This window comes from Ambystoma mexicanum, chromosome 6q (genome assembly GCF_040938575.1).
Source record: "Ambystoma mexicanum isolate Mex_15411 chromosome 6q, UKY_AmexF1_1, whole genome shotgun sequence".
In the NCBI taxonomy this organism is placed as follows: domain Eukaryota; kingdom Metazoa; phylum Chordata; class Amphibia; order Caudata; family Ambystomatidae; genus Ambystoma; species Ambystoma mexicanum.
This window is the reverse complement of record NC_090937.1, coordinates 644,401,287-644,427,138: the sequence shown is the minus strand read 5'-3', so window position 1 is coordinate 644,427,138 and position 25,852 is coordinate 644,401,287. Positions and strand designations below refer to the sequence as shown.

Here is a 25,852-nt window from a genome sequence, read left to right as displayed (position 1 = left end):
CAGCAGCAGTATACACACTGGACTAAACTACTAATTTAGCATAGCCTGCCAATCACACCTCCGAGTTGCTTCTCAGCAGCAGTATACACACTGGACTAAACTAGTAATTTAGCATAGCCTGCCAATCGCACCTCCGAGCTGCTTCTCTCGGCAGCAGCACACACTGGTCTAAATTAGTAATTTAGCATAGCCTGCTAATCGCACCTCCAAGCTGCTTCTCAGCAGCAGCATACACACTGGCCTAAACTATAAAGCAGGGGTAATTTAGCAAGCATGCCAGTCGCACCTCCGAGCTGCTTCTCAGCAGCAGCATACACACTGGCCTAAACTATAAAGCAGGGGTAATTTAGCATAGCATACCAATCGCACCTCCGAGCTGCTTCTCAGCAGCAGCATACACACTGGCCTAAACTATAAAGCAGGGGTAATTTAGCAAGCATGCCAGTCGCACCTCCGAGCTGCTTCTCAGCAGCAGCCTACACACTGGCCTAAACTATAAAGCAGGGGTAATTTAGCAAGCATGCCAGTCGCACCTCCGAGCTGCTTCTCAGCAGCAGCATATACACTGGCCTAATCCTGTAATTTAGCATAGCATGCCAATCGCACCTCTGAGCTGCTGCTCAGCAACAGCATACACACTGGCCTAAACTAGTTATTTAGCATAGTATGCCAATCACACCTCCGAGCTGCTTCCCAGCAGCAGTATACACACTGGCCTAAACTAGTAATTTAGCATAGCATGCCAATCGCACCTCCGAGCTGTGAGCAGCAGCATACACACTGGCCTAAACTATAAAGAAGGGGTAATTTAGCATAGCATGCCAATCGCACCTCCGAGCTGCTTCTCACCAGCAGTATACACACTGGCCTAAACTAGTAATTTACATAGCATGCCAGTCGCACCTCCGAGCTGCTTCTCAGCAGCAGCAGATACACTGGCCTAAACTATAAAGCAGGGGTAATTTAGCAAGCATGCCAGTCGCACCTCCGAGCTGCTTCTCAGCAGCAGCATACACACTGGCCTAAACTATAAAGAAGGGGTAATTTAGCATAGCATGCCGATCGCACCTCCGAGTTGCTTCTCAGCAGCAGTTTACACACTGGACTAAACTACTAATTTAGCATAGCCTGCCAATCACACCTCCGAGTTGCTTCTCAGCAGCAGTATACACACTGGACTAAACTAGTAATTTAGCATAGCCTGCCAATCGCACCTCCGAGCTGCTTCTCTCGGCAGCAGCACACACTGGTCTAAATTAGTAATTTAGCATAGCCTGCTAATCGCACCTCCAAGCTGCTTCTCAGCAGCAGCATACACACTGGCCTAAACTATAAAGCAGGGGTAATTTAGCAAGCATGCCAGTCGCACCTCCGAGCTGCTTCTCAGTAGCAGCATACACACTGGCCTAAACTATAAAGCAGGGGTAATTTAGCATAGCATGCCGATCGCACCTCCGAGCTGCTTCTCAGCAGCAGCATACACACTGGCCTAAACTATAAAGCAGGGGTAATTTAGCAAGCATGCCAGTCGCACCTCCGAGCTGCTTCTCAGCAGCAGCATATACACTGGCCTAAACCTGTAATTTAGCATAGCATGCCAATCGCACCTCTGAGCTGCTGCTCAGCAACAGCGTACACACTGGCCTAAACTAGTAATTTAGCATAGTATGCCAATCACACCTCTGAGCTGCTTCCCAGCAGCAGTATACACACTGGCCTAAACTAGTAATTTAGCATAGCATGCCAATCGCTCCTCCGAGCTGCTGCTCAGCAGCAGCAGCACACACTGGTCTAAATTAGTAATTTAGCATAGCCTGCCAATCGCACCTCCAAGCTGCTTCTCAGCAGCAGCATACACACTGGCCTAAACTATAAAGCAGGGGTAATTTAGCAAGCATGCCAGTCGCACCTCCGAGCTGCTGCTCAGCAGCAGCATACACACTGGCCTAAACTAGTAATTTAGCATAGCATGCCGATCGCACCTCCGAGTTGCTTCTCAGCAGCAGTATACACACTTGACTAAACTACTAATTTAGCATAGCCTGCCAATCACACCTCCGAGTTGCTTCTCAGCAGCAGTATACACACTGGACTAAACTAGTAATTTAGCATAGCCTGCCAATCGCACCTCCGAGCTGCTTCTCTCGGCAGCAGCACACACTGGTCTAAATTAGTAATTTAGCATAGCCTGCTAATCGCACCTCCAAGCTGCTTCTCAGCAGCAGCATACACACTGGCCTAAACTATAAAGCAGGGGTAATTTAGCAAGCATGCCAGTCGCACCTCCGAGCTGCTTCTCAGCAGCAGCATACACACTGGCCTAAACTATAAAGCAGGGGTAATTTAGCATAGCATACCAATCGCACCTCCGAGCTGCTTCTCAGCAGCAGCATACACACTGGCCTAAACTATAAAGCAGGGGTAATTTAGCAAGCATGCCAGTCGCACCTCCGAGCTGCTTCTCAGCAGCAGCATATACACTGGCCTAAACCTGTAATTTAGCATAGCATGCCAATCGCACCTCTGAGCTGCTGCTCAGCAACAGCATACACACTGGCCTAAACTAGTAATTTAGCATAGTATGCCAATCACACCTCCGAGCTGCTTCCCAGCAGCAGTATACACACTGGCCTAAACTAGTAATTTAGCATAGCATGCCAATCGCACCTCCGAGCTGTGAGCAGCAGCATACACACTGGCCTAAACTATAAAGAAGGGGTAATTTAGCATAGCATGCCAATCGCTCCTCCGAGCTGCTTCTCAGCAGCAGTATACACACTGGCCTAAACTAGTAATTTAGCATAGCATGCCGATTGCACCTCCGAGTTGCTTCTCAGCAGCAGTATATACACTGGACTAAACTAGTAATTTAGCATAGTATGCCAATCACACCTCCGAGCTGCTTCCCAGCAGCAGTATACACACTGGCCTAAACTAGTAATTTAGCATAGCATGCCAATCGCACCTCCGAGCTGTGAGCAGCAGCAGCAGCAGCATACACACTGGCCTAAACTATAAAGAAGGGGTAATTTAGCAAGCATGCCAATCACACCTCCGAGCTGCTTCTCAGCAGCAGCATACACACTGGCCTAAACTATAAATCAGCAGCATAAACAATATGCTTTTCGAGCTACATTAATTTCCTCCCTTTGAAGACCTTGTTCTGAGTTCTCGCTGTGGAGAGCAGCGACATGGATACAACTTTTGTTGTTTAATGTTGTTTAAGCTAGAGAAATTAAAACCTTGTGGTTCCACAGAATCTTCTATGCCAAAAAAAAATCAAAAGAAAAAGAATGAAGCAAAAAACGAGCAACTGTGGCTATTCCATAAAAGCTTGCAAAGTTGGCGTATGAATACACTCTACTTGAGTACAGTCTGCTCCAAACATCACATGTCCCAATTCCCAGTAAAGTTCCCTGCAAATGATGCTGTTTCGTTTTAATGTAAATACCAAGTTACTAAACTAAATGATGCTAAAATGTATCCGGTGCGAGAAGATTAAATGCAAAGTCTGTTTTGAGATTTAAACCTGTCGCCTGCAGGACACGGGGAGACAGATATGCACACACCCACCCCATCTCAACAGAACGCTTGCAACACATTTAGCTACCCCCCCCCCCCCCCCCCCCCCCGTTACAGAGCAAGATCGGGTGCATTCTGGGATAAAAAGCCTTTTCTGCAAAGGGCTCTCAACTGAGTTTTGCTCTGTATTTTTGGACAGGTTGTACTTAGTGATGCAAGGTGAATTTTTGACCTGCAGGGGTTTGGACAGCTGCACTGAAGCAGAATGCATTCTGGGAATGGACTCCACGCTATTGGCTCTCCTACTGCACGAGATACTTCATTTTATTATGTGTCCTACAGGGGTGGACGTTGCTTAGGGTGTGGCAATTGTGAAAAGGGATATGTAAACACGCGGGGGCACATACTAAGGCGAGGCAAGGAGTGGCTGTGCTGGCATCAGTAATGTGCGGGGCATAATGCATTCTGGGACATGTAGGCATATCCTGTTATCTCTACTGAGTGAAGCAGCGTGCGTGCGTTCCTGAACATGCAGAAGGATATCTATTTCTTTTGGGTATTTCTTAATAATGGGGCCGAGTGTGTCCTAGGACCTGTTTGCGCTTATTCTTCACTGAAGGAGCAGGGCGCAGTGTGTGAACCCTGCATATGATCAATGGGGTCCAAATGAGTCAATGTCCAAAAATGGACCCTAAAACTACATCACTAATAAACATGCTACGTTTTATACATAAAAACAAAATAACGTGGAATGAACGTGAATGGATCTGTCAGTTTCAAAGAGCGAAGGTTTGTATTCAATGGAAGGGTGTCGAAAAAATAGAACCGTTTGTTTAAAGGAATGCCTATAAAAAAGTGAACAAAACACACTCTTACATTGATATAGTATCCCACAGTACAGTACATGCAACAGTAACAGTAAATGCAAGAATACGCTCCCAATATGCTAGCCAACTGCATAATTATATGCACATTTTACATGTATTCAAAAATGCAAAGCAACACATACAATGTACATGCATTTATATTGGGATATGTGACTTTTATTTTACAAAATCCTTAAGTCCTAAACGACAATTCATGCATATTTATGGTGAATAATGTTACCTGTTTTACAATGACCGTAGAACACAAAGCTGACTAGTTTCGGCCAATTGCTTCTTTGTTCATGGCTCTTTTTTTTTAAAACATTTATAAAGCGCTCACACAGCCCGCAGGCATCGAGGCGCTGTTACAAGAATTGTTTGTTTTACTTAGTTGCTAATTGTGTTTTTTTTGTCTTAGTTACGTATTTATAACGCGCTTAAACACCCAGAGGTTTCTAAGCGCAGACCCGGGGATCGAACCTGTGTTGCTTCGTGTCGTCTTGCTTCTGCCACTGAGCTCTCTCTCTTCCTCAGTGCTCGTGTGTGGGGTATACTGTAATTATCTATTAATTCCAGCACGAGGTGTGCTCACCTCCAAATTAATGGACATGCACTGTGATGCATTTGCATGACTTGCACTGTAAATATACGAACACCAGATGGCAGCCATTTCCACTTTCTTTTTTTGACATTGCACGGATGCCTTCTTACGTGTGACACATAATGTTTTACTCTGTGTAAACACGGCCTTATTCAGAAGGTGTATAGCACTGTACGTGCATCCCGAGATCAATGATAGCAAAACGTGGCATGTGTGTGTGGGCACCTGGGGCTAAAATCCAACATGCGAGGCTGCATTGGCCATATGAGGTATGATGGCCATCCCTGGCATACAAGCCTGGGCTTGACATAGGCTGGATCCGGCCTGATGCATTTGGCTGCACTTGGCATATGAGAGCAGTACCTTGCCATAGGTAGGAGGTTGCATCCAGCATACCGTGGCAGCACGTGTGCCAGTGAGGTTCGCCGTGAGCAGATGATGGCAGTATCTCATACGAGGCTGCAAGTGGCAACACATGCAGGCCTATTGGCATTGCCAGTGCACCAGTCTCATGTGTCTTAGCAATAAAGGACATTGCATAACAACTGGGCTGTATTTTCCACCACAGGTCTTTTTAAGGCAACACGAGGAAGGGTGTTAGCTTGATCTGAGCTTTTCAGGAAGGAAGGCTCTTTCCTGCAACGTTGTCTCCATGACTTTGACTGAGAAGACCAGGGTGGGAACGTTTTGTTGGCTGGTGGGCCTAGACACTGTTTCATGACCTTTAATGTGCAGCTGGGAGAAAGTGACGGTGATGATATAGGTGTTTTCGATCTGCCAGAGTCGAGGAAGAGACTGTGATGCTAGTTGATGTTTGTAGAGCACCTGCTGCCGATGGGTCGAGGCTTGAGAGATTGGGTGGATATGCACCCTGGTGCCTGTGACTGTGTGTGGGATTGAGCCAGCTGCCTGTGCACAGTGCTTGGGTCCGAGCCTGTGCTAGGCTGGCCCGCCATCTTCATTTCCAGACTGTTTTTGCGCGCACACGAGAAGCGTGCAGTGGAGCTGCCGAAATGGTACTCTGTGATCATCTTTGAGGACTGGATTTTTCCAGTATGTTTTCAACGGTATCCGGTCATGTTACCAAAATGAAATCAGAGTGGTACGTTTTACTGAAGTAAAAAATACCGAAAGAATACTGAAATGTTGTAATAAATATATATATTCTAGTGGGGTAAGGGGTTAAAATGGTCGGGATGGGGTTGTCGTGGTGTTATAAGGATAGAAAAACGCGGGACTTGGGGTGTGGGGGGCAAATAATAAAAAAAGAACATTTGGTATTTTCTCGGTATTTTGGTTGCAGTGCAATGTTGCTCTCTGAAATTTGCTTCGAATATCACATATAACCGTTTCAACATTATGCTAAGCAGTGATAATGCCATGGGTATGCATAACGCGGGCCCGTTGTGTAGGGGCAAGCATATTTTTAAGTGTCTCCATAAAAGCGGTCCCAGGGCTAATGTGACAGTCCCCTGCCAGAGAATAAGGGATCCTCCTCATGCCACCCCCAAGCCGAATATCGAAGTAGCGGGTGGTGGGGCGCAGCTCCCAAACGTTGCTACTGCGGCCGCAGCTAGGTCTAGGCTGGGCACATCGTCACACCATGTAATCAAGAGGAGAGACTCTCTCTCTCCTGCATTTCTGCAGATTCTGTGGGGCCCAGCTGCAGTTACACAGAATATGGCATTAGGGCGCATAAACGTGAAGATGCCATGACCCAGGCTGTATCTTTTCATCAAATACCTTCAACTCTTCCTCCGTAAATACCTTCCTACTTGAGTTCTTCTCTCCTCCCCCTCCAACTCCCTCAGGGCCAGTCGCTGCTCCAAGCAACGAGTTGGGGGTAGATCTCTTTCCTCGGCTAGGGCCTCCCTCTGGAACAGCCTCCCTGCGTCTCTGAAACTTGAGGAGAACCATCTTCGGTTCCGAAAGCACCTCAACACTTTCCTCTTTGCTTCTGCCTTCGCTCTTCCTCTCCCCTCCTGATTTGTCTGCTTCGGTACCGGGCACATGGTTACACTCTGATTTTCAGGCCCAGGTCCCTGCCACACACCCGTACTGCCACCTGGCAACCCCTGCACTTGGGTCTGTATCTGTAACCCTACAGTGCCCTTACCTGCGCTTATCAGACACCCCTTGTCTGCGCTTTAACCTTGCACTTGCCACCTTGCTGGCTGCACTACCTGCTGTTATCTGTTTTATTTCTTGCTCAGCACTTTCCACTACTCCCCTCTCCCTTTCACTTCCTCCCTTCCCTCTCCCTTGCACTTGCACGTTCTCAATGTCACTGGATCTAGTAAGATAGTTGTTTTGTTCTCCCATGTTCCCCTCCCTTTGCCTAGATGCGCTCTGAAACACTTGTGTATGGGCGCGATAGAAATAAAATATCATATCATATCAAATATGACAGTTCGAAGCTGTGTTTAGCCAGAACATGACTTTCTGAAGCCTGCCCCTGTGAGCGGCCACTCTCCTCCACGATACTTTCCCCAGGGAGAACACATGGTTTTCTTTAACCACTGTGTAAAGCATGCTTGGGAATTGAGACAATTTGTGTTCAATCTTATGTTTTTTTTCATGTATTGGTGACACTTGAAAATATCGAGAGGAAAATAAAGGTCAAAGCAAATATGACTGAATAAATAGACAAGGAATCAATGAACACTTTATTGTAATGCATTACAACACAAACGATATACATATTCAAATACAACAATGATCCCAGGATGTATCACACAAATGCATAATAGAATACAATTAGATTTGGGGTGTGCCTACACTTGGTAGTTGTGCCAAGGTATATTGCTTTCTTGTTATGATGTATCCATTACTGGTAAATGAGGCTTCCAATTCAAAAGTGTACATAGAATCTTTATTTGTGATTTTCAAAACATACACGAGGAGGATTTTGGAACAATTGTATAGACACAATATCCATATGTGTACAGAGTAGGTGTAACTTCTTGTGCATATCCACAAACCAAGTGTTACATATCTACATGCCACACCACGTGCATTGCAGTAAGCCAAATGTGAGTGTATGAAACCACAAATATACTTCCTTGATGTGATGAATTGTGGCGTGGTTATGTTTCTGCCAAGTGATCCTGGGAGCAGTAGGGTTGGCGGGGTGGGGGCAGAGGGTAAAAAGGGGTTGTAAGACGCAAAACATATTCCTAGTGGATGTGTCTGCACAGAGATTACGTGCTACTTAATTGCGCTTTCCTGTTATTGGTGCGCTGGCCGCCACTATTTTCCATTCCTAAGTTTCATGTGTGGAATCTTAACCTTTTGAGCGCTGATATTCAATCTAATAGTCTCTGTCTTGTCGAAAAACAAAATACTAGGGCTCAATCCCTCCTATTCTGTACACATATGGATATTGTGTCAATACAATTGTTCCAAAATCCTCTCTTGTATGTTTTTTCTCTTTTCCGTAAACCTAAATCAGCCCGGATTTGAAAAAGGCAATGCCCATATGCCGAAACCCATGTCATCCACTAAGGCCTGAACATCACAAATAAAGATTCTATGTACACTTTTGAATTGGAAGCCTCATTTATCAGTAATGGATACATCATAACAAGAATGCAATATACCTTGACACAACTACCAAGTGTAGGCACAACCCAAATCTAATTGTGCTTTACTAACGGAGTAGAGGGACTCACTGTCTCCATAGTGACTTACACTCATGTGACAAGAATAAGAGCAAACAGCAAAACATCCAACTCCAAGGATTTTAAACAGCAACCAAATTAGGTCGCGTAGGTACAAGCATTTGATATCGCCAAAAGTTCCTCAACCTCAAAACACTGCATAATAGAATACAATCGCAGAAGATCCAGGCAGTATGCATTCCAAAAGTTCTCCCACGAGGGCAGTCATATCGAGGGAAGCAGACATGAACCCTCTGACAACATTAGAGTGACCTAGCGAGTCATCACTGGCGATCCCTGTAACCAAACTCTGACACTGCACTCACAACCACAGTGTCACCTGCCCTCGTGCACAGAGGCCACCACCCTACTACGGTGGAGGGGTATCAGGTATTAATATCGCCACATATATGGTCGCCGTAAATAATATCACCGCGGAAATGTCGTGGCGATATTATTTGGGTGACCATATATGTGGCGATGGGGGCAAAAAAAAAATGGGGGGTTGCGGGGGTGTCCCCCGCATGTTCCATGCAATAATGTCGCCACAAAAAACGACCATTTTTCGGCGATATTTTTGTATGGCGATATGTTTGTGGCGACATTATTACATGGAACCGGTGGAGGGGGGGCAATCATTTCTTTCGTAGAGTCAGTGTTATCCAAAAAAGGAAAACAAAGTGGAGTAGAGACTCAAGTTCCCCAACGTCCACAAAGACGTGTGTTGCAGGTCCCATGCTTTGGATCAGCGTGGCCTTCATACTGCAAGAGGGAAGCTGACCTATAAGAAGGAAACTGACTGATGCAATATATGGTTAAATATACGTGACAATGCCCCTCAGCACCATAATTCCAAAAATAAAGTCATCAAAAAAGTATTGGCTTGGATAGTGCTGCAGCAGTGTAAGAGGGAGGAGAAAGAGATCTTAGCAGACAAATGTGGTGCGGGAGGAGTGGGGCTTCTCCCCTCGCTAACATTTTACTGCTTGAGCTGTTTGTGGAAAAATCATTGGTCAAAAGTCACAAATCGATATTTTACACTGAAACCTATTTAAATAAAGGGGTTGTGGGGTCATGATTTTTCTCCCTGTGCAAGGAAATTGGAACCTGCAGATCAAACACAGAGCTCAGTGGCGAGTGCTTAACCCAATGAGCTATTTTACCAGCAAGGACACAGCTCAAAGTTACTATTACATTCTCTTTTAGATTTTTCCACCTACAGGTTGATCAGTTTTCTGGGAGCTCCTCCCAAATCAAGAGCTTCCTGGAGTATCTCTGAAGCGACCTGGAGTGGTAGTCTAGACAATCAGTTACTCCTCAAGCTACGCCTCAGCCTGGGTACTTTATAGGTGGGTAGATCTGTCAGGATCCTGCTGTTTTAGATTCGTCCAATTCCTCCTGAGCCCCATCTTACTCCGATTTATTGGCACTAATGGAGGAACATGGAAATAGGAAGATTAACATCTTCTGTATTGACCAAAGGTGATTGATTTCCCTCAACCCAGTCTCCTGGTGGCAAATCCTTCAGAAATTGTTTTACCCAAACACCAGTAGAGCCTCGATTTAGTGTTGAAGGCATCAATATACCAGCATCGTCGGATTCAAACACTTTTGTTAGTATAACCATAGTGGATCCCTGAATGGTTGTTATATCTTCCAGCCCTTCTTTCTGTCCTAATCCTAAATCTGAGAAATTTGACACCCCGAATGCTGAAACGTAACTACCTCCCTTTGCCAATACCCAGAGTAAGCCTTGTAAAATACAGAGACATAATCGGGAGATGCCCGAACAGACAGATGCCGAACTAGCCCATCACACCATTGCCATCACCAGGGTACCTTGACATTCTTGATGGGAACTCTGAAATAATGTTCGATTGTTTTAGAGTGAAAGCTGGCACTTCTGTCTTGCTACTCTTGGAATTGAAATCACTGAGAAGGATTCATAATCCCCAACAGGATGCTCATTGGATTGCATTGTCATAATTGGTGAACAATTTATCTAAATACCTTCACAAAAACAGAAGTTTGCACCGGAACTGTGACAAATTGACTTCTGCCCTGTAGGAAGAGAAGAGGCTAATGGGCCTACACAGCCCTCACACTTCTACAAAGAGATGATACAATCATAAAAAGTAAAACGGGCATAGTTAAGAAATATACCTCCTTCGCCTTTTGCGCTAACGTGGGCTGAGGGAAGGCTATGTTCTCAAGAGGGGTGTGAATGTGGGTCATTAGTGCCCAGCGCGCTGAATGAAAATTGAAACAAACTCACTGATTGGTGCTTTTGCGAGCCTTACCTTACCAGTAAGCCCTCACGCCCGTCTCCCCGACCCCCTCTTCAGGCCATCATGGAAAGGGAGAAGGGACTATGCATAGTCCCTTCTCCCTGTTCCATCCCGCCCATTTTTTTGTTAACTTTTGTTTTCATTTGCTCTAATGGCCACCACGGAAAGGGAAAATGGACTACGTTTCACAGTCCGGGGCGGACATTTTTTTCCCCTTTTTTTTCTTCCGGCTGTGAAACTAAACGCACCTTACAAACAAAAAAAATACCATTGGTGCCCCATCTAACGGGCTGGGGCACTACTGGCAATAAGCCCCTCGTCGACAGGCTATTAGTGTCAGGTAATGGCTCCAGGGCCTGCGTAACTATGGGCCCAAGGGCATTACCTGAGGCGATAATGGCCCACCGGCTCGGGGCTTATTGCCTAAGTAGCAACTCAAACAGCAAAGTATAATGGTCCAAAGTAAAGGAATGTCCAATCAAGGTTCCATAAAAAATACTACAATTAAACACACCACGTACAATAGTAACTAACTAGAAAAACACTACACAAAATACACTCCTTTGTAAAGAACACAGAATATGCAAAGATGGCAGATGCAGCACTCTGGGTAATGATATGGGGGGATAAAAAGCAATTAAAAGACCTCAATGTTCAATAAGGATTTTTTGGCGATTGCAAAGGGCATTAAAACGACTTGTCCAGTCTCTAGGCCCAAAAATGGACCAAAAGGGTAGTTAAATAGTACCTTTTTGAAGTTCTTGGTGGTCCGACAGCAGCCAACCTGACTTTTTAGCACTGTGCAAAGATCGGAAGAGCGCGAAGTGCAGCACTGGAGGGTCCTTTTGTTTCAAATGTGTCAAGCAGTTCTTGAAACACAGCTCCAAGCAGTTCAACAGCGAAAAACACTAGGATCCCAGCTGCCTTGGTTCTTAGGGTGCTGCGAATCCTAAACCAGGGCACAGGGACAAGATGAGTCAATTTCTCATGCTTCCAAACACGGGTGAGTGTCAAAGGTTTCCCCCCGGCTCACCTGAGTTCTCTTCTTGTGGCGTTCCGCAGAGGACTCCTTCTCCCGGCCAGACCGGGACTTGTATAAGTGCGCGCGAGTCGAGTCTGACTCCAGCGCGAATGTTCAAAGTTCCAGGAAGTCGCGTATTCCAGGACGTCCAGGAGGAGGATCGAAGAAAGGTAAGAGATACTGGAACAGGGGAAAAGGGAAGAAGAATAAGGGAGTTGGCCAGGAACTTGGAAGGGTAACGCCGAGCAGCACACACACGTCGAGACACTACCTAGAGATAGCGTTGAGACGCGCGGAGGCGCGGGGGCGTGGCCCATTTATAGAACGTGCCGTGTCCGACGTACAGGCTAGTACGGAACACGGCACTGGGCACGGCCATGTTGGAAGTATCAAGGAGCACACTCTCCGTCTGGACCAGGACCAGGAAGACCAGAAGGGGGCTATGTCCATGGTTCATGACAGCATGCCTCCTCCGAAACCCCGTCCCACCAGGCTTGCCAGGGTGTATGAGATGGAATCTTCTCAGCAATCGAGGGGTGTTTAGGTTGGATAGTGGTTCCCATGTTCTCTCGCTAGGAGGATAGCCTTTCCACTCGACCAGGTATTGAAGCCGACCCCGCTTGTACCTGGAGTCACATATTCTGGATACTTCATATTCCAGCTGCCAACAATCACAGGACTGGGTCTGCCGGTTTTCCGGGTGGAGTGGATGTAGGGTTTGAGTAGAGAAGTTTGAAAAACTGGATGTATTCTCTTCCAGGAGTCTGGTAGCTTGAGCCAATAAGAAACAGGATTGATGATTTCTTTTATGGAAAATGGACCATAATATCGGGGGGCTAACTTGTTAGGGCGTAGGTGTCGTGGTAATAGTTTCGAGGACAACCAGACCTGGTTACCAATAGAATAGGAGGGTGCTGGTCTTCTTTTGGAATCAGCATATCGCTTAGTGCAAATCTGGGCCTTTCCCAATTGTTCCTTGGCTTCCTTGTGGATGTTGAGGAGAGTTTCAATCCAGGAATCAAGTGAAGGTACTGGAGTTGGATGTGGTAGAACTGAAGGTAACACGGAGGGATGAAAACCTTGACTGCAATAGAAGGGGCTAACGTTGATCGCTGAGTGATCTGAACTGTTATAGGCAAATTCGGCCAAGGGTATAAGGAGGGACCAATCATCCTGTACCTTGGTTGCGAAACACCGAAGATATTGCTCCAGGGTTTGCTTAACAGGTTCTGTGGCCCCGTTGGTCTGTGGGTGATATCCAGATGAAAGAGCGCGTTGAATCCCTAGAACACGACAGAGATGTTTCCAGAATTGTGAAATATATTGCGGTCCTCTGTCCGATATGATCTTGGAAGGGAGTCCATGAAGACGGAAAATGTGTTCTAGGAAAATTCCTGCGAGCTCTGAAGAGGAAGGAAGTTTATAGAGAGGCGTGAAATGTGCCATATGAGTAAACAAGTCTATGGTTACCATGATGGTTGTGTAACCCCGGGAAGGTGGTAATTCCACGATGAAGTCTGTAGCTATACATTCCCATGGTCTTGTTGGCAGTGTAGGTTGCAATAGAAGGCCCGCCGGTCTCTTATTGTCGTGCTTATTCTGACTGCAGACAGTACAGGTCTTGATGTACTCTTGTACCTTGCATTTCATTTCCGGCCACCAAAACTGTCTTTGTATAAGACGGAGCGTGTTGGTTACACCACGATGTCCAGAATGAAAAGTATCATGGCAGAGAGTTATTATTTTATGTTGAAGTTTCGGTGTGGGAATGACCAAGGCATTGTCCTTGAATAAGTATCCTTCCTTGATTCTTAAGTTCCAGGGATTCTTCCTAGAGACGTCCTTCCAGAGGTCAGAGAACTGGGTTTTGGCTCGAATCTCTTCCAAGAGGTTGATCGCTTGAGCTATAAAGATTGTGTTGGGAAACATTGTAGGATAGGTCCTATCTTCAGTGGTTAAATAGTCAGGACGCCGGGACAAGGCGTCCGCAATCACCTTTTGTGATCCAGGAACATGAGTGATTTGGAATTGGTACTGGGTGAAGAAGTAGGCCCAACGCGCCTGACGACTGTTCCTGCACTCCATAGATTGGAGAATTTGTAGATTTCGGTGGTCCGTACGGACCTGGACTGGATATCTAGCACCCAGGAGTAAATGTCGCCATTCTGTGAAGGCTTGGCGGATTGCCAACAGCTCCTTTTCCAGGACGGAGTAATGGGTTTCGCTGGTTGTTAGGGTTCTAGAGAGGTAAGCCACTGGGTGGTCCATCTTGTCCTCAAGCACCTGTTTCAAGACTGTTCCTATGGCATGGTTGGAGGCATCCGTTTCCACTATGAAAGGGCGATCTAAGTGAGACTGAGCCAGGACGGGGGCTTGCGTGAATCTTGTCTTCAAGCGTTGAAAAGCCTTCTCTTGCGAGGAAGACCAGATGAAGGGAACATCCTTCTTCAGCAGAGCAACGATCGGTTGGACGAGCTCAGAAAAGGTAGGAATGAACTTTCGATAAAAGTTAGCAAGTCCCAAGAAAGACTGAACCTGTTTCACCGATGTAGGAGCAGGCCAGGCCAGTATGGCCTTTACCTTTGAGGGGTCCATTCCAACTCCTTCTGGGCCGAGGATGAATCCAAGGTAATGAACTGAAGTCACGTGAAAAAGACATTTCTCAGGTTTGACCAAGAGCTTGTTTTCACGGAGCCGTTGTAGTACCGCCATGACATGTTCTTCATGTTTCAAGGGATCCTTGGAATAAATCAAAATGTCGTCTAGATAGACAATGACAAAGAGAAAAAGCATGTCAGAAAACAGCCTATCCATGAAACGTTGAAAAACTGCAGGGGCATTAGCTAATCCAAAGGGCATGACTAGATATTCAAAGTGACCAAAGGGCGTTCTAAAGGCGGTCTTCCATTCGTCCCCTTCCCGGATACGGATTAAGTGATAGGCACCCCGGAGGTCCAACTTCGTGAATATTACGGCGCCTCTGACAGCTTCCAGGATATCTGAAATCAGAGGCAGAGGGTGCCGATCTTTGAGGGTGCATTGATTTAGACCACGGTAGTCGAGGCAGGGTCTGAGTTCCTTGGAATCCTTCTTAGGAACGAAGAACAATGAGGCACCCGCTGGAGATTTTGAGGGTCTTATGGTGCCATTTTTCAAATTGATGTCCAGGTATTCTCGGAGGGCCTTTTTCTCAGGTTCTGAAAGGATAAACATTCTGCCAAAGGGAATTACTGCCGAGGGATCAGTCTCAATGGCACAATCTTCGGGTCTGTGAGGGGGTAAACCCTGGACTATGGCAGTCGAAAAGACATCAGTATATCCTTGGTAGACCTCTGGGACTTGTACAATGTTGGAAACCATGAGTGAGGTTTTTTGCTCTCCTGAATGTTCAATAGCTGGTGTTAATGAGAGATCCAGGGATAAACAGTGGGACATACAAAACTCAGAGCCCAGAAACAATGATCCTGCTGTCCAATTAATGTACGGATTATGTCTTTGAAGCCAGGGCATACCGAGAACCATAGGGTAATGGGCTGATTTGATGATGTCGAATGTAATCTGCTCTTGGTGGTGGTTTATGGAGAGACGGACCTCTTTTGTCTGTAGGGTTATGGGTCCTGAAGAGAGAGGTCTCCCATCAATTGCTTCTACCGGCTGTTTAATGTTCCGTGACTCATATGGTATTTTATGTCTGATAACCCAGTCTTGATCAATGAAAATTCCCATAGCTCCACAGTCCACCAGGGCCAGTATGGGATAGGTCTTGTGCTTGGAGGGCGATAGAAAGGCCTGTAGCATCACCAGGTTATTCTGTCCAGGAGAGTTCAAGGATGTGATTGATGTGGAGCAGACATCTTTCTCCCGAAACCTCGCTCCATCTAGGACCGGCAGCTGGCGTTTCCCGAACGCCGTGGAGGGGCTAAAGGACATTCTCTAACGAGATGCTTGTCTGAGGCACAATACATACACAGGCTGGTATGAATTCTTCTCATCCTTTCTCGTGGAGTAATTGGCCCACGAAAGGCGCCTATTTGCATTGGTTCGGAGTCGTTATCAGGGGTTGAGACAGGATCGGATTTCACAGTCGACTCCGGAGGGATTCGTTGATGAAAGGCAGTCTTAGCCTTTTTCCTTTCAGCCCTTCTTTCCTGGATACGAAAGTCTATTTGTAAGGCTAGATCTACCAAAGCCTGAAACGAACTGGGGCGAGCCACTCTGGCTAATTCATCCTTGATATCGTCATTTAGACCGCTGCGAAATAAGGTGAAACTCGCTTCAGGGCCCCAATCAGCCTCCTTTACCAGCTGTTTGAATCTGGTAACGAACGTTAACATATCCTGGGATCCTTGCCGAAAATCAAGTAGGCGTTCTGGGCGCTGAACACTTGTTCGGGGCGGTCAAACATAGACTTGAGCACCTGAATAAATGCATCATAATCGTCCAGGAGGACGTCTCCAGAGTTCACTAGGGGAGTGGCCCAAGATAACGCATTCCCTGTAAGGTGGGAGATTATGAAGCCCACCTTGGCCCTGGAAGTTGAAAAATAATAGGGCTTGAATGTAAAATGCACCAAGCAGGAATCCAGAAATCCACATAAGGATTTTGGCGAGCCATCGTATTTGTCTACCACTCCACCCAGTATCACGCTTTCCTTATTGGCAGAGTCATGTGACAGCACTAATTGTTTCAAGGCTGCGTTTTCTGCCTTTCAGTTCTGTACCTCGGTTGTTAGCTCCTGCATGCCGCGCATGAGGTCCTGGACCGCTTTCTCCATAGCGGTATCAGTGTTGATCGTTTGGCGTCTCAATCTGTCAAAGGTTTCCCCCCGGCTCACCTGAGTTCTCTTCTTGTGGCGTTCCGCGGAGGACTCCTTATCCTGGCCGGACCGGGACTTGTATTAGTGCGCGCGAGTCGAGTCTGACTCCAGCGTGAACGTTCAAAGTTCCAGGAAGTCGCGTATTCCAGGACGTCCAGGAAGAGGATTGAAGAAAGGTAAGAGATACTGGAACAGGGGAAAGGGGAAGAAGAATAAGGGAGTTGGCCAGGAACTTGGAAGGGTAACGCCGAGCAGCACACACACGTCGAGACACTACCTAGAGATAGCGTTGAGACGCGCAGAGGCGCGGCCCATTTATAGAACGTGCCGTGTCCGACGTACAGGCTAGTACGGAACACGGCACTGGGCACGGCCATGTTGGAAGTATCAAGGAGCGCACACTCCGTCTGGACCAGGACCAGGAAGACCAGAAGGGGCTATGTCCATGGTTCATGACAGGGAGGCTGGCACACAACTTCAGGGCCCTTCAATGCAGTGAGATCAAGGGTACCACTGTGGCTGGCAGAGAGGCGGGTCTTCCTCCAGCAGCAGGTCACTCCTCGGGATGCTATCAGTCCCATTTCTGGGACAAGGTGGATCCTTGCTTTTGGGCTCCCAAAAACGGGGCAGGCTGGCACACAACTGCAGGGGTCCTGGGTGCCACTGTTGCTGGCAGAGAGACAGGTCCTGTTCCAGGAGCAGGTTCACCCCCAGTGGTCCCTGCTGATGATTAAGGCACAGAGCTCGCCCCTGCTTTGGAACACCTTCCTCCTTCACCTGACAACTGGAGGACTCTGGAAAGGACTGCTCTCCCAGCAGGGTCCAAACAAATTCTTCAAGGGTTGGAATCCAAAAGATTATTCAAGATGATTCAAAGAAGTGGTGGTGGACGCCTTCTTTTAAAGGTAAAAGTCCACAGGTGATTGGACTAAAGCTAGCCTGCCATAGTGGTTCAATCCCTGTTCTTGAAAGAAGTGGACTTTGCCATTCTGACATTGCACCCAAAGTACCTTTCTCTAGAGAAAGTGGAGGGCACCGGAAGGAGAGGGAGGGGCAAAGAGAAACAAGATGGTGGATTTCTTCCTCCACTGTATGGAGCCCTCTGGTCTACTCTAGCCGCACCCCTTTGGCACTCTCAATAGGATCAAAGACCCTTAGAACTGCAGCATGAATGGGTGTGCTCCTTTGTTGTCTGGGCGCAGGACAGCTGCCTCTTGTGCAGCTGTCTCTGGAGGAGGGTGTTACCTGCCCTCACAGACAGATGAAAGAAGAGGCATGGCCATTCAGGTTCCTATCCTGTCACTTTGGCAGGATTAGTCTGTTTGTTCGGAATACACATCACCATCCACATCTGAGCTGACTCAAAGGAGCTGGTACATATGTGATATCAAATTGGATGTGGCTGTAATGTTTGAGTAGTGCCATGCACCATGTTTGAACCCAGGCATAGCTTATTATTTAGAGTTTACCCAGCCACCAGCATCGGGTACTTATGATAATCATAGTTTTGTTGCAGGGGTGCAGATCTTAAATGCAGCCACAGGGCTGCAGAGACTTGGCTATCACTGCAGCTGTCAAATGGGAAACTGTGACCTACTGACCTGCTTTGTGCCACTAGTAGTGAGGGCCCTGCAGATCAGGATACTTATCCAGCAAGGTTGCGATATACACTATGCTTTTGGCATGGAGTTTATGAAAGGGAAATCTGAACAGCAGATTACCCTTTCATATGACACTGACACAAGAGTTATACGTTTCAAAACCTTTATTAAATTGTTGGGGTTTGGAAAACTCCTACTTTGCCCTATAGCTATGATTGGAGTAGTCTCTACCATCAAATAATTAAGAAAACACAGTCATAGTCAGTCTATGTCAAATCCAAATGGCCTATACCAACAAAACCTAATGCCTGCCCTTTCTCTTATATAAAAAAGTGTATAAAAAAGGGGAATGTGTATGCAAAGGAAAGTCAGTGTTATAACATAAAGGTTCAAGGTAGCTGAGTCAGCTCTCCTCCCCATGTTGGACAGCACAGAGTAAGCGGCCGCCGTAAACAGAGTGATACACTCTGGCTCAGGTTTTCAATAAAAAGAAAGTTCAAAACATGGGTCGAGGCCCGCTTGGCCTTTCATGTTAAAGTCACTTATTCCAGGTTTCCAAAAGTTCTTTTACAATTCAACAAAAGTTCACATAGGTCCCCCCCTGTCGGGCTTGGACCTCACAATCACAGCACTTGCAGGGGTTCCCTTCCCCAAGCTTTATTCACACTCGTTAGGGGTTCCCTTCCCCTAACATATTTCATACTCCAGGTCTCCCTCGGCTGAGCATTTCACTCATGTCGAAAACCTTCGAATCTGCAAGGCTTTTTCCGTAGACCTCCGGAGGACCACTTTGACTTTCCCTTTATCTCTCCCTTATGGTATCTGCCTCAGTGTCTCTTGGTAGTTCCACAACACAATCAGACCAGTTCAAAGAAGTCTTTGCCTTAAAGTAATCACCTTTTAACTTCCCCTCTCAACTGGATTAATCTTGACCATTGCACATTTCAGAGTTTGTTCACTTTGTCGCTTTTTAACAAGACCTCAAAACATTTTGCGGAGACTTTCGAGTGGGCTACTTCCTTTTAACAGACCACTCCGCTACTCTCTATCACTGTCTTCACAGTTATCGTAATTTTTAAAGTTCATTATTGATTTGCTTTCTTTCGCATCTCATCAGCACGCGCACAACCTTCACTTGTAAGATACACTGTTGCGGCTTTAATTTTTCCTTGACACACTGGCCTTTCAAGTTTTTCACTAACTCACCGCTTGTGTGCTTGCCTTTCTTTTCTCTGGGGCTTTAATTTACGAGTCAACGTTGATACCACAGGCCGGACCTCGCCTCCCCAGCTCTGCCGTTCCCCCGGGATGTTCTTTGGCATCCTTGAAGCACATTGCAGGCTTCTTCTTGTTTGCGATTTGGCTTTCTCTGCGTATCCTTCATGGTTTCCCAGAGTCAACAACCTCCTGCAGGTATCTTCAGGGTCTCTCTTTCCCACGCTCTAGTCCCTCAATCGGTCGTCCTGCTCTAGTGGGTTTGCCTCCGCCCCGGAAGATCTGCTCCTTCTCGTGTCTCACCTTGCTCAGAGTGTGTCTCTATGTTCTTCCGTTTATCTGTGTGGGGGGCGGGCGGCTTATGGGTATCAGATGTATGTGATTAAGGTCAAGTGCCTGACTCTGCCTGACATGATTAACGGGATATGTCCAATGAGATATGTATGGGTTAGCCTCTTTACTCTGTCGTCCTCTTCCTCGGCCCAGTGTTTGTGTAGAGGGGAGGGGGTTTGGGACTGGTTATGGGCACGGGAAAGGGGGAATAACGCGTCTCACCTTCAGTTGCCTCACGCCCACTCCCCGAAGATCCCTTACCCAGGTGATCCTCCCGCACTGGTGCACCACCAGGGTCTGGATCCAAAGGCTACGGCTGTGCCCTGGCCACCTGATGGATCGATCCCCAGGGAATAGCAAGTGAGACACCCTTTGGTGTCTCACACCGAATCATTTTTGTAATTAATAAAAATCAAAAAGCAGAACTTTCATACCCTTGCCAGATGGCAATTAATCATAGGCACATTCCAAGATAAAAACGGTATTGCATCGATTCGGCCCGATTCTTTCTGATGATCTCCATATGGGCTGTGCCTACCCGTTCTCTAGCTTTATGTTCTTCTTATTACGATTTTAGAGTGCAATGTCTTTTTTGCATTATGACCCTGTATTATTTGCAAAGAATGTTTTGTGTGTATGACATTGCAGTTCTTGGTGTATTTTATAATTATTCATATAGTGCATAACGACCCAGAAATATGATTTATTCTGAATGATCTTTGCTGCATATAGAAACCTCGAAGTCAATTGAACAAGAATCGACTGCTTTTGATCACCAAAGGTTCTTGCCTCTGAAGTGTTCTCTGATTATACTGCTTTTGTTTCAGGCCTTGATGCGTCCCGGGCGAATTGACCGAATTATCTACGTGCCATTGCCCGACGAAGCCACCCGGAGGGAGATTTTTCGACTCCAGTTCCGCTCTATGCCGATAAGTGGTGATGTATCGCTGGATGAGCTAGTAATGCAGACCGAGAAGTATTCCGGAGCAGAGGTAATGAGCCCCACCTTCATTCTGACCTCAATCACCTTGCAGTAGTTTAAAAAATCGCTTAGCAAAATAACACAACGACCATTACCACCTTCTGCACCAGGTAGACAACCTTTTTGTCATATAACGTGTGGGCTCTTAGTTTTGAGAATGTTGACAAAGTATTTTCTGGGTCTAAGATCAAGGGCGTGATATGAAATAAGGTAGGTGTAGGCAACACTACCACAATCATAGAAAATAAGCGACTCTACGCATAGATTAACCCATTGCATATTGAATGAAGGGAATTAATCGCCTGTGACAGAAGTGGCATGATACTAGCTCTAGCATGAGAAAGCGTCCAAGAAATCCGGTAGCAAAAAGGTCACTACAGGCACTACCAATCAGCACGAGCCATGTATTTGGTACAGATGAGATGGCCTTGTAAAAGAGTGTTATTACAATTGCATGAGTTGTATTCTCTACATACTGGACATTTATTTTAGCTTACGCGTTCTTGCTTGGCAAATTTGATTTAAAGAGAGTATAATGTAACCACTGAAAAGCCAAGTGCCATTTCGATTTAAATGTCATTTTTTTTAAAAACTGCTTCATTGTCATTTTGGTCATATCTAAGCGATCCACATTTTTAAAAGTAAGGTAACTGTGGGAGAAGGAGATGATTTCATTTGCTCAGGCCACACAAGTGGTTTCTTATGAAAGCCGAAAAGATAATACGAGCACATTTTGTACGTTTTTTTAAAAAATGTGCTTTTATTTTGTCAACAAGCAGAATCAAACTGCTTAATGTTAATACTGCTCAAATGACATGCGCTATAATCAGATAAGAAATGCACACCTCAATATGAGACATGAAACTGTTCTAATTTTAACCTAAGGCAGCTCTGGTTCTATCAGTTGTTGTTGATGCAATTCTTATATTCATATTTTGGAATTTTGCCAGTTTTTAAGTGTTCCCAGTTTTGCCAGACCAAAGAACTTGGGTCCAGAAAGGTAAATCGGTTTGCCCAGGATTATAAAACAAGCTAAAGTGTGATAGGCCAGTTTTAAATTTGGCTCATTTTAGACCAAAGTTGCAGTTGATAACTTCGCCACTGCACCACGATTACTCACGGGAAGTAGATGATGCAGGTCTCTAGAGAAAACAATACATTTCATGACATGGCCATATCTCTGGAAGGCTGGTATGGATGGTCCGATCCAGTCAGTCATGCCTGACTGCCATGTACTTGAAGGCACCCCAGGCCTTACAGTCCAACACATGTTGCGTGAGCCCTATCTCCTGTGAAAATAAATGTATCTCTGGTGGACGGGACGGAGCGCCGTGATTGGAGCAGTCCAACAGGCAAGTGGGGAGGGACAGAGGCGGGTGGGCATGGGTGCGGGATGTCTTAACCGATGGGTGGAGAATGTGGGGAGATAACAAGGAGGGGGCTCCCTGTTACCTCCCGACAATCAAGATGGCAGTACCGGGGAAGGGCCTCGGGCAGCTGGGAAAACACAGGCGTTCACTGGCAGGCCACTCCTGCGTTCCCAGCCACCTGATTGGCTGAGCTCCCTTCCCCATAGACTTGCCCAAGACCAGAGTTAACAGCTTAGTGACTAGACCAGTGGTCTGTAACTGTGACTCTGCAAATGATTTGGACTCTGACTCCCATGATCCATCATCAAGGACTGTTCTGGCTGGGGCTGATGTGAGTTGTAGTCCTTAACATCTAGAGAGCCAAACGTTGCCGACTGCTGCACTAAAGCATGTCCTCCCCAGTACCTCACCCCCGCCGGGTATCGTGAGATTTTACCTCGGCAAGGCTGGTAGGGCTGGGGAAACAGCATTGGCAAGCAGAGGCTTGCTTGCAGGACTCCAGGGAGAGATTCCTAACATAGTGTTGCCATCCGATTCTAGCAGAAAGGATCAGTTAGAGGCCTATGTGGCCATACCTGGGCACTGGGCAAGGAAGGAGGAGAGCAGGAACAATGGGCTCCTGTCCCTTCTCCACACTTCACCATAGACAGCTGCAAGAGAGCAGCTCAGTATACCTAGGCTTCCACAGGCCTCCTGGCTCCCGCTCTTTGCAAATAGTTGGCGTACTTTTGCATTTGCTGGCGATGCACTGCAATTGATGCACGTACCAGGGCAAATTATTGCAACGCATGCCAAATGGTGTGAGAACCTGGGCAACGGATGGCATTACCTTGCAAAATGTGAGTCCATTTTGTTGCTGGACTGCCCTTGTGGGTGGGACCAAACTGATAAGCAAATGGACATTTCTGCTCTATGAAGGGTGCAGTGAGCGAACACGTGGTTCTAGACCCTTCCGAGTAGAAGAAAGTCCCCAGAACGGGTTATTTTAACCCATGCTCGTTCTCAGGAGAGGGGCCCCCGCACTCTTCTTAAATATATAAGGGCAGTACCTTTCAATTGGTATGAGAGCCTCTGTGGTCATATAATCTCAATACCTGGTAACAGAACACATTCATTAAAGAAAAGACAAAAAGATTGGCTTTGACAATGCCTGTTCTTTTATCTGCATGTATCTTCTACAGACAATATAAACATCTTAAATATTTCCAGAAATGAGTGGAATCGGTGCTCTTACAGATAGAACTTCAGAATACATATGTCACTTCTTGGCACTTTCAGTTCCCAAAGAAGACGTTATTGTCGAAATCTCTGCAATTGAGTGGGCAAGATTTTGCCAAATAACCATGGATGTAGCATCGGTTTAAACGTCAAGAAATGAGTGCAACATTCCCTTAAAAAAGAGACCAGCACGTCTAAATAACCCCAATCTCATAATTGTAGACGCAATAGTTTGCACTTAATAACATTTTGGTCTTTTGAGTCGCACTGTACCAGCAACCAGCTGATGTAAAAATACGATGCCGCATGATGGCAATACATTGTACAGGATTCTGCATTGTTATCCTGGCAATGCCTCGTAAAGGATTTTAGCACCTGTAATGACAGCTTGAAAACCCGATGAGCTCAGTGACATTTGATGCCAGTGCCTGTTAAATGGTACGAGTACCGTGAGGGCATTTCATCAAAACCTTTGCCAACATAGAACACATGTTCGTTATGTCAGAGCCAAACTTATTGGCTTTGGCAATGTGTGTTCTTCTATCAGTTTTGAAGTAGCACTCAATGTTTTGCACAGTCCTGGCTGGATCGTCATGTTCTTGGTCTCCCTTGTAATTCTAGCAATGGGATCTGCAGCGAAGGCAACAGATGTGCTGGCTCTTCCCTAACCAAACCAGCCTCATCCCCTTCACCCCTGCCCTTCACAGAGTCTGGAATAGCAAGGAGCAGCAGCTTCAGCTGGGGCTCCCTGGCTCTGGCTGTGAGCTTTGGTCCTCTACTTTTCTGGCATGTTGACCAACTCCGGGTTTCTACCTTCTTGGTCTAAGGCCTCCATGGGCTACCGTCTCTCCTCTTACGGCTTGAGAAAGGGCCAGCGGCCCCCAGAAGGTTTAGAGCTTCATCTTGCCAGGGTTAGATCTGATGATCATCCATACCCTCTTGCCCTTTCCACCCATGCGTTAATCTTCTAAGTGTTCAAGAGAAGGCATTGCAAGGACACAGGCGTATGTTTTGATATCGTCCTAGACTGTGGGAGATGGAGAGAAGGGAAGATCACAGCCAGTTTACTCCTCCCTTTCTCCTAACTCAGTGCCTCAGTCCCCGGAGATGTCTAGCAATGACTCCCAGTTGCCCTGCCTTAACCAAGTTCCATGATTGACTAGCACTGGCTTCCATCGTGCAGGACTTCAGCTAAGATCAACTTTGAGAGAGGGAGTATGGTGGGTGAAATTGTGGTGATATTTGGACACCTTTCTGGAAAGGATTTGATGAATTTGACAACACACACCACCACTTGATTTCTATTAGGACTGTCACAGTTTTGCCCCTAACATTTATGATATGATATGGTATGATAAGTCATTTATAACGCACCTGTACGCATGTGTTTCTAGGCGCGACAAGACAAGGGAGGGAAGACAGGGAGGACAAGACAAACAATCTTACTAGGCCTGTGTCATTCAGATCGTGCAGGTGCGAGAACTAGAAGTACAAGGGGAAAAGGAGGGCGGGAAGTTCAAGGGAGAGGGGAGGGGAAAACAGGGCAGCAATGCTCTGAGTAACTGCAGCCAGGGCAGCACGGCTCTGGGTAGTGCAAGGAGAGCAAGGGACTGTGGGGTTACAGTTACAGCCCCTAAGTGCGTGGTAGGCCCAGAGGCAGTGCAAGTGAGACTCTGAGGGTAGCCAAGCAACCAGTCGGTACAGCAGACGGGTAGGTCAGCATTTGCCTGGAGAACCCTGGAGCTAATCTTAGATGGAGGTAGTTCCAGGTGCACACCCTTTTATTTCACTAGGCAGATGGGGCTTCTGGAAGGACAATGAATTTGGGGTCCAAACACACTCCACTCACCACAGAGTGCTAAGGGACAGGCCGTGCACTCTGCTGACCTGTGGTGTCCAGTTCTTGGCTGCAGAACCCAGGTCCTGACTTTAAGCTGCTTGGGTGGCTGCACCATAGGGGCTCCGTTGGATATAGCGCCGTACCCGGAGACTGCTTTAGTTGCCTTTAGGTTGTAACGAGGATGCAGAGCACAGAAGTCCCTCTGTTTTGCAAACCGAAGAGGCGGAAGCAAAGCAAGAGGAAGAGTTTCTGAGCCTGACACTTTTAACTAAAGTGAGTTCTGTTCTAGTGCCTATGAATTTTTGCATCGCTATACCGCCGTAGGTCGATGGCCATCTACAAGTGTACTGCTGCATAGGGACTGGCTTCCGAGAGGCCGTTGTCTGGTATAGCATGCAAAAATACCAGTGAAATTGCAACATGAACTAACAAAGGCAGAGGTGCATGGTAGCTTGGGTCTATCTTTAAGGCAGATCATCTGTGTGGGGTTACGGTGACTTGTGTGAATGACTAATTCAGT

At 46.6% G+C, this 25,852-nt stretch overlaps 1 protein-coding gene across 1 annotated transcript in view; it reads left to right on the top strand.

Moving 5' to 3' along the window:
* Positions 1–25,852, top strand: part of AFG2A (AFG2 AAA ATPase homolog A) — a 2,695,729-nt gene that overhangs the window by 2,345,445 nt on the left and 324,432 nt on the right. Inside the window, exon 15 of the mRNA XM_069631126.1 lies at positions 20,750–20,914. Within this exon, the coding sequence (XP_069487227.1) occupies positions 20,750–20,914 (165 nt within the window). The remainder of the gene's footprint in view (positions 1–20,749; positions 20,915–25,852) is intronic.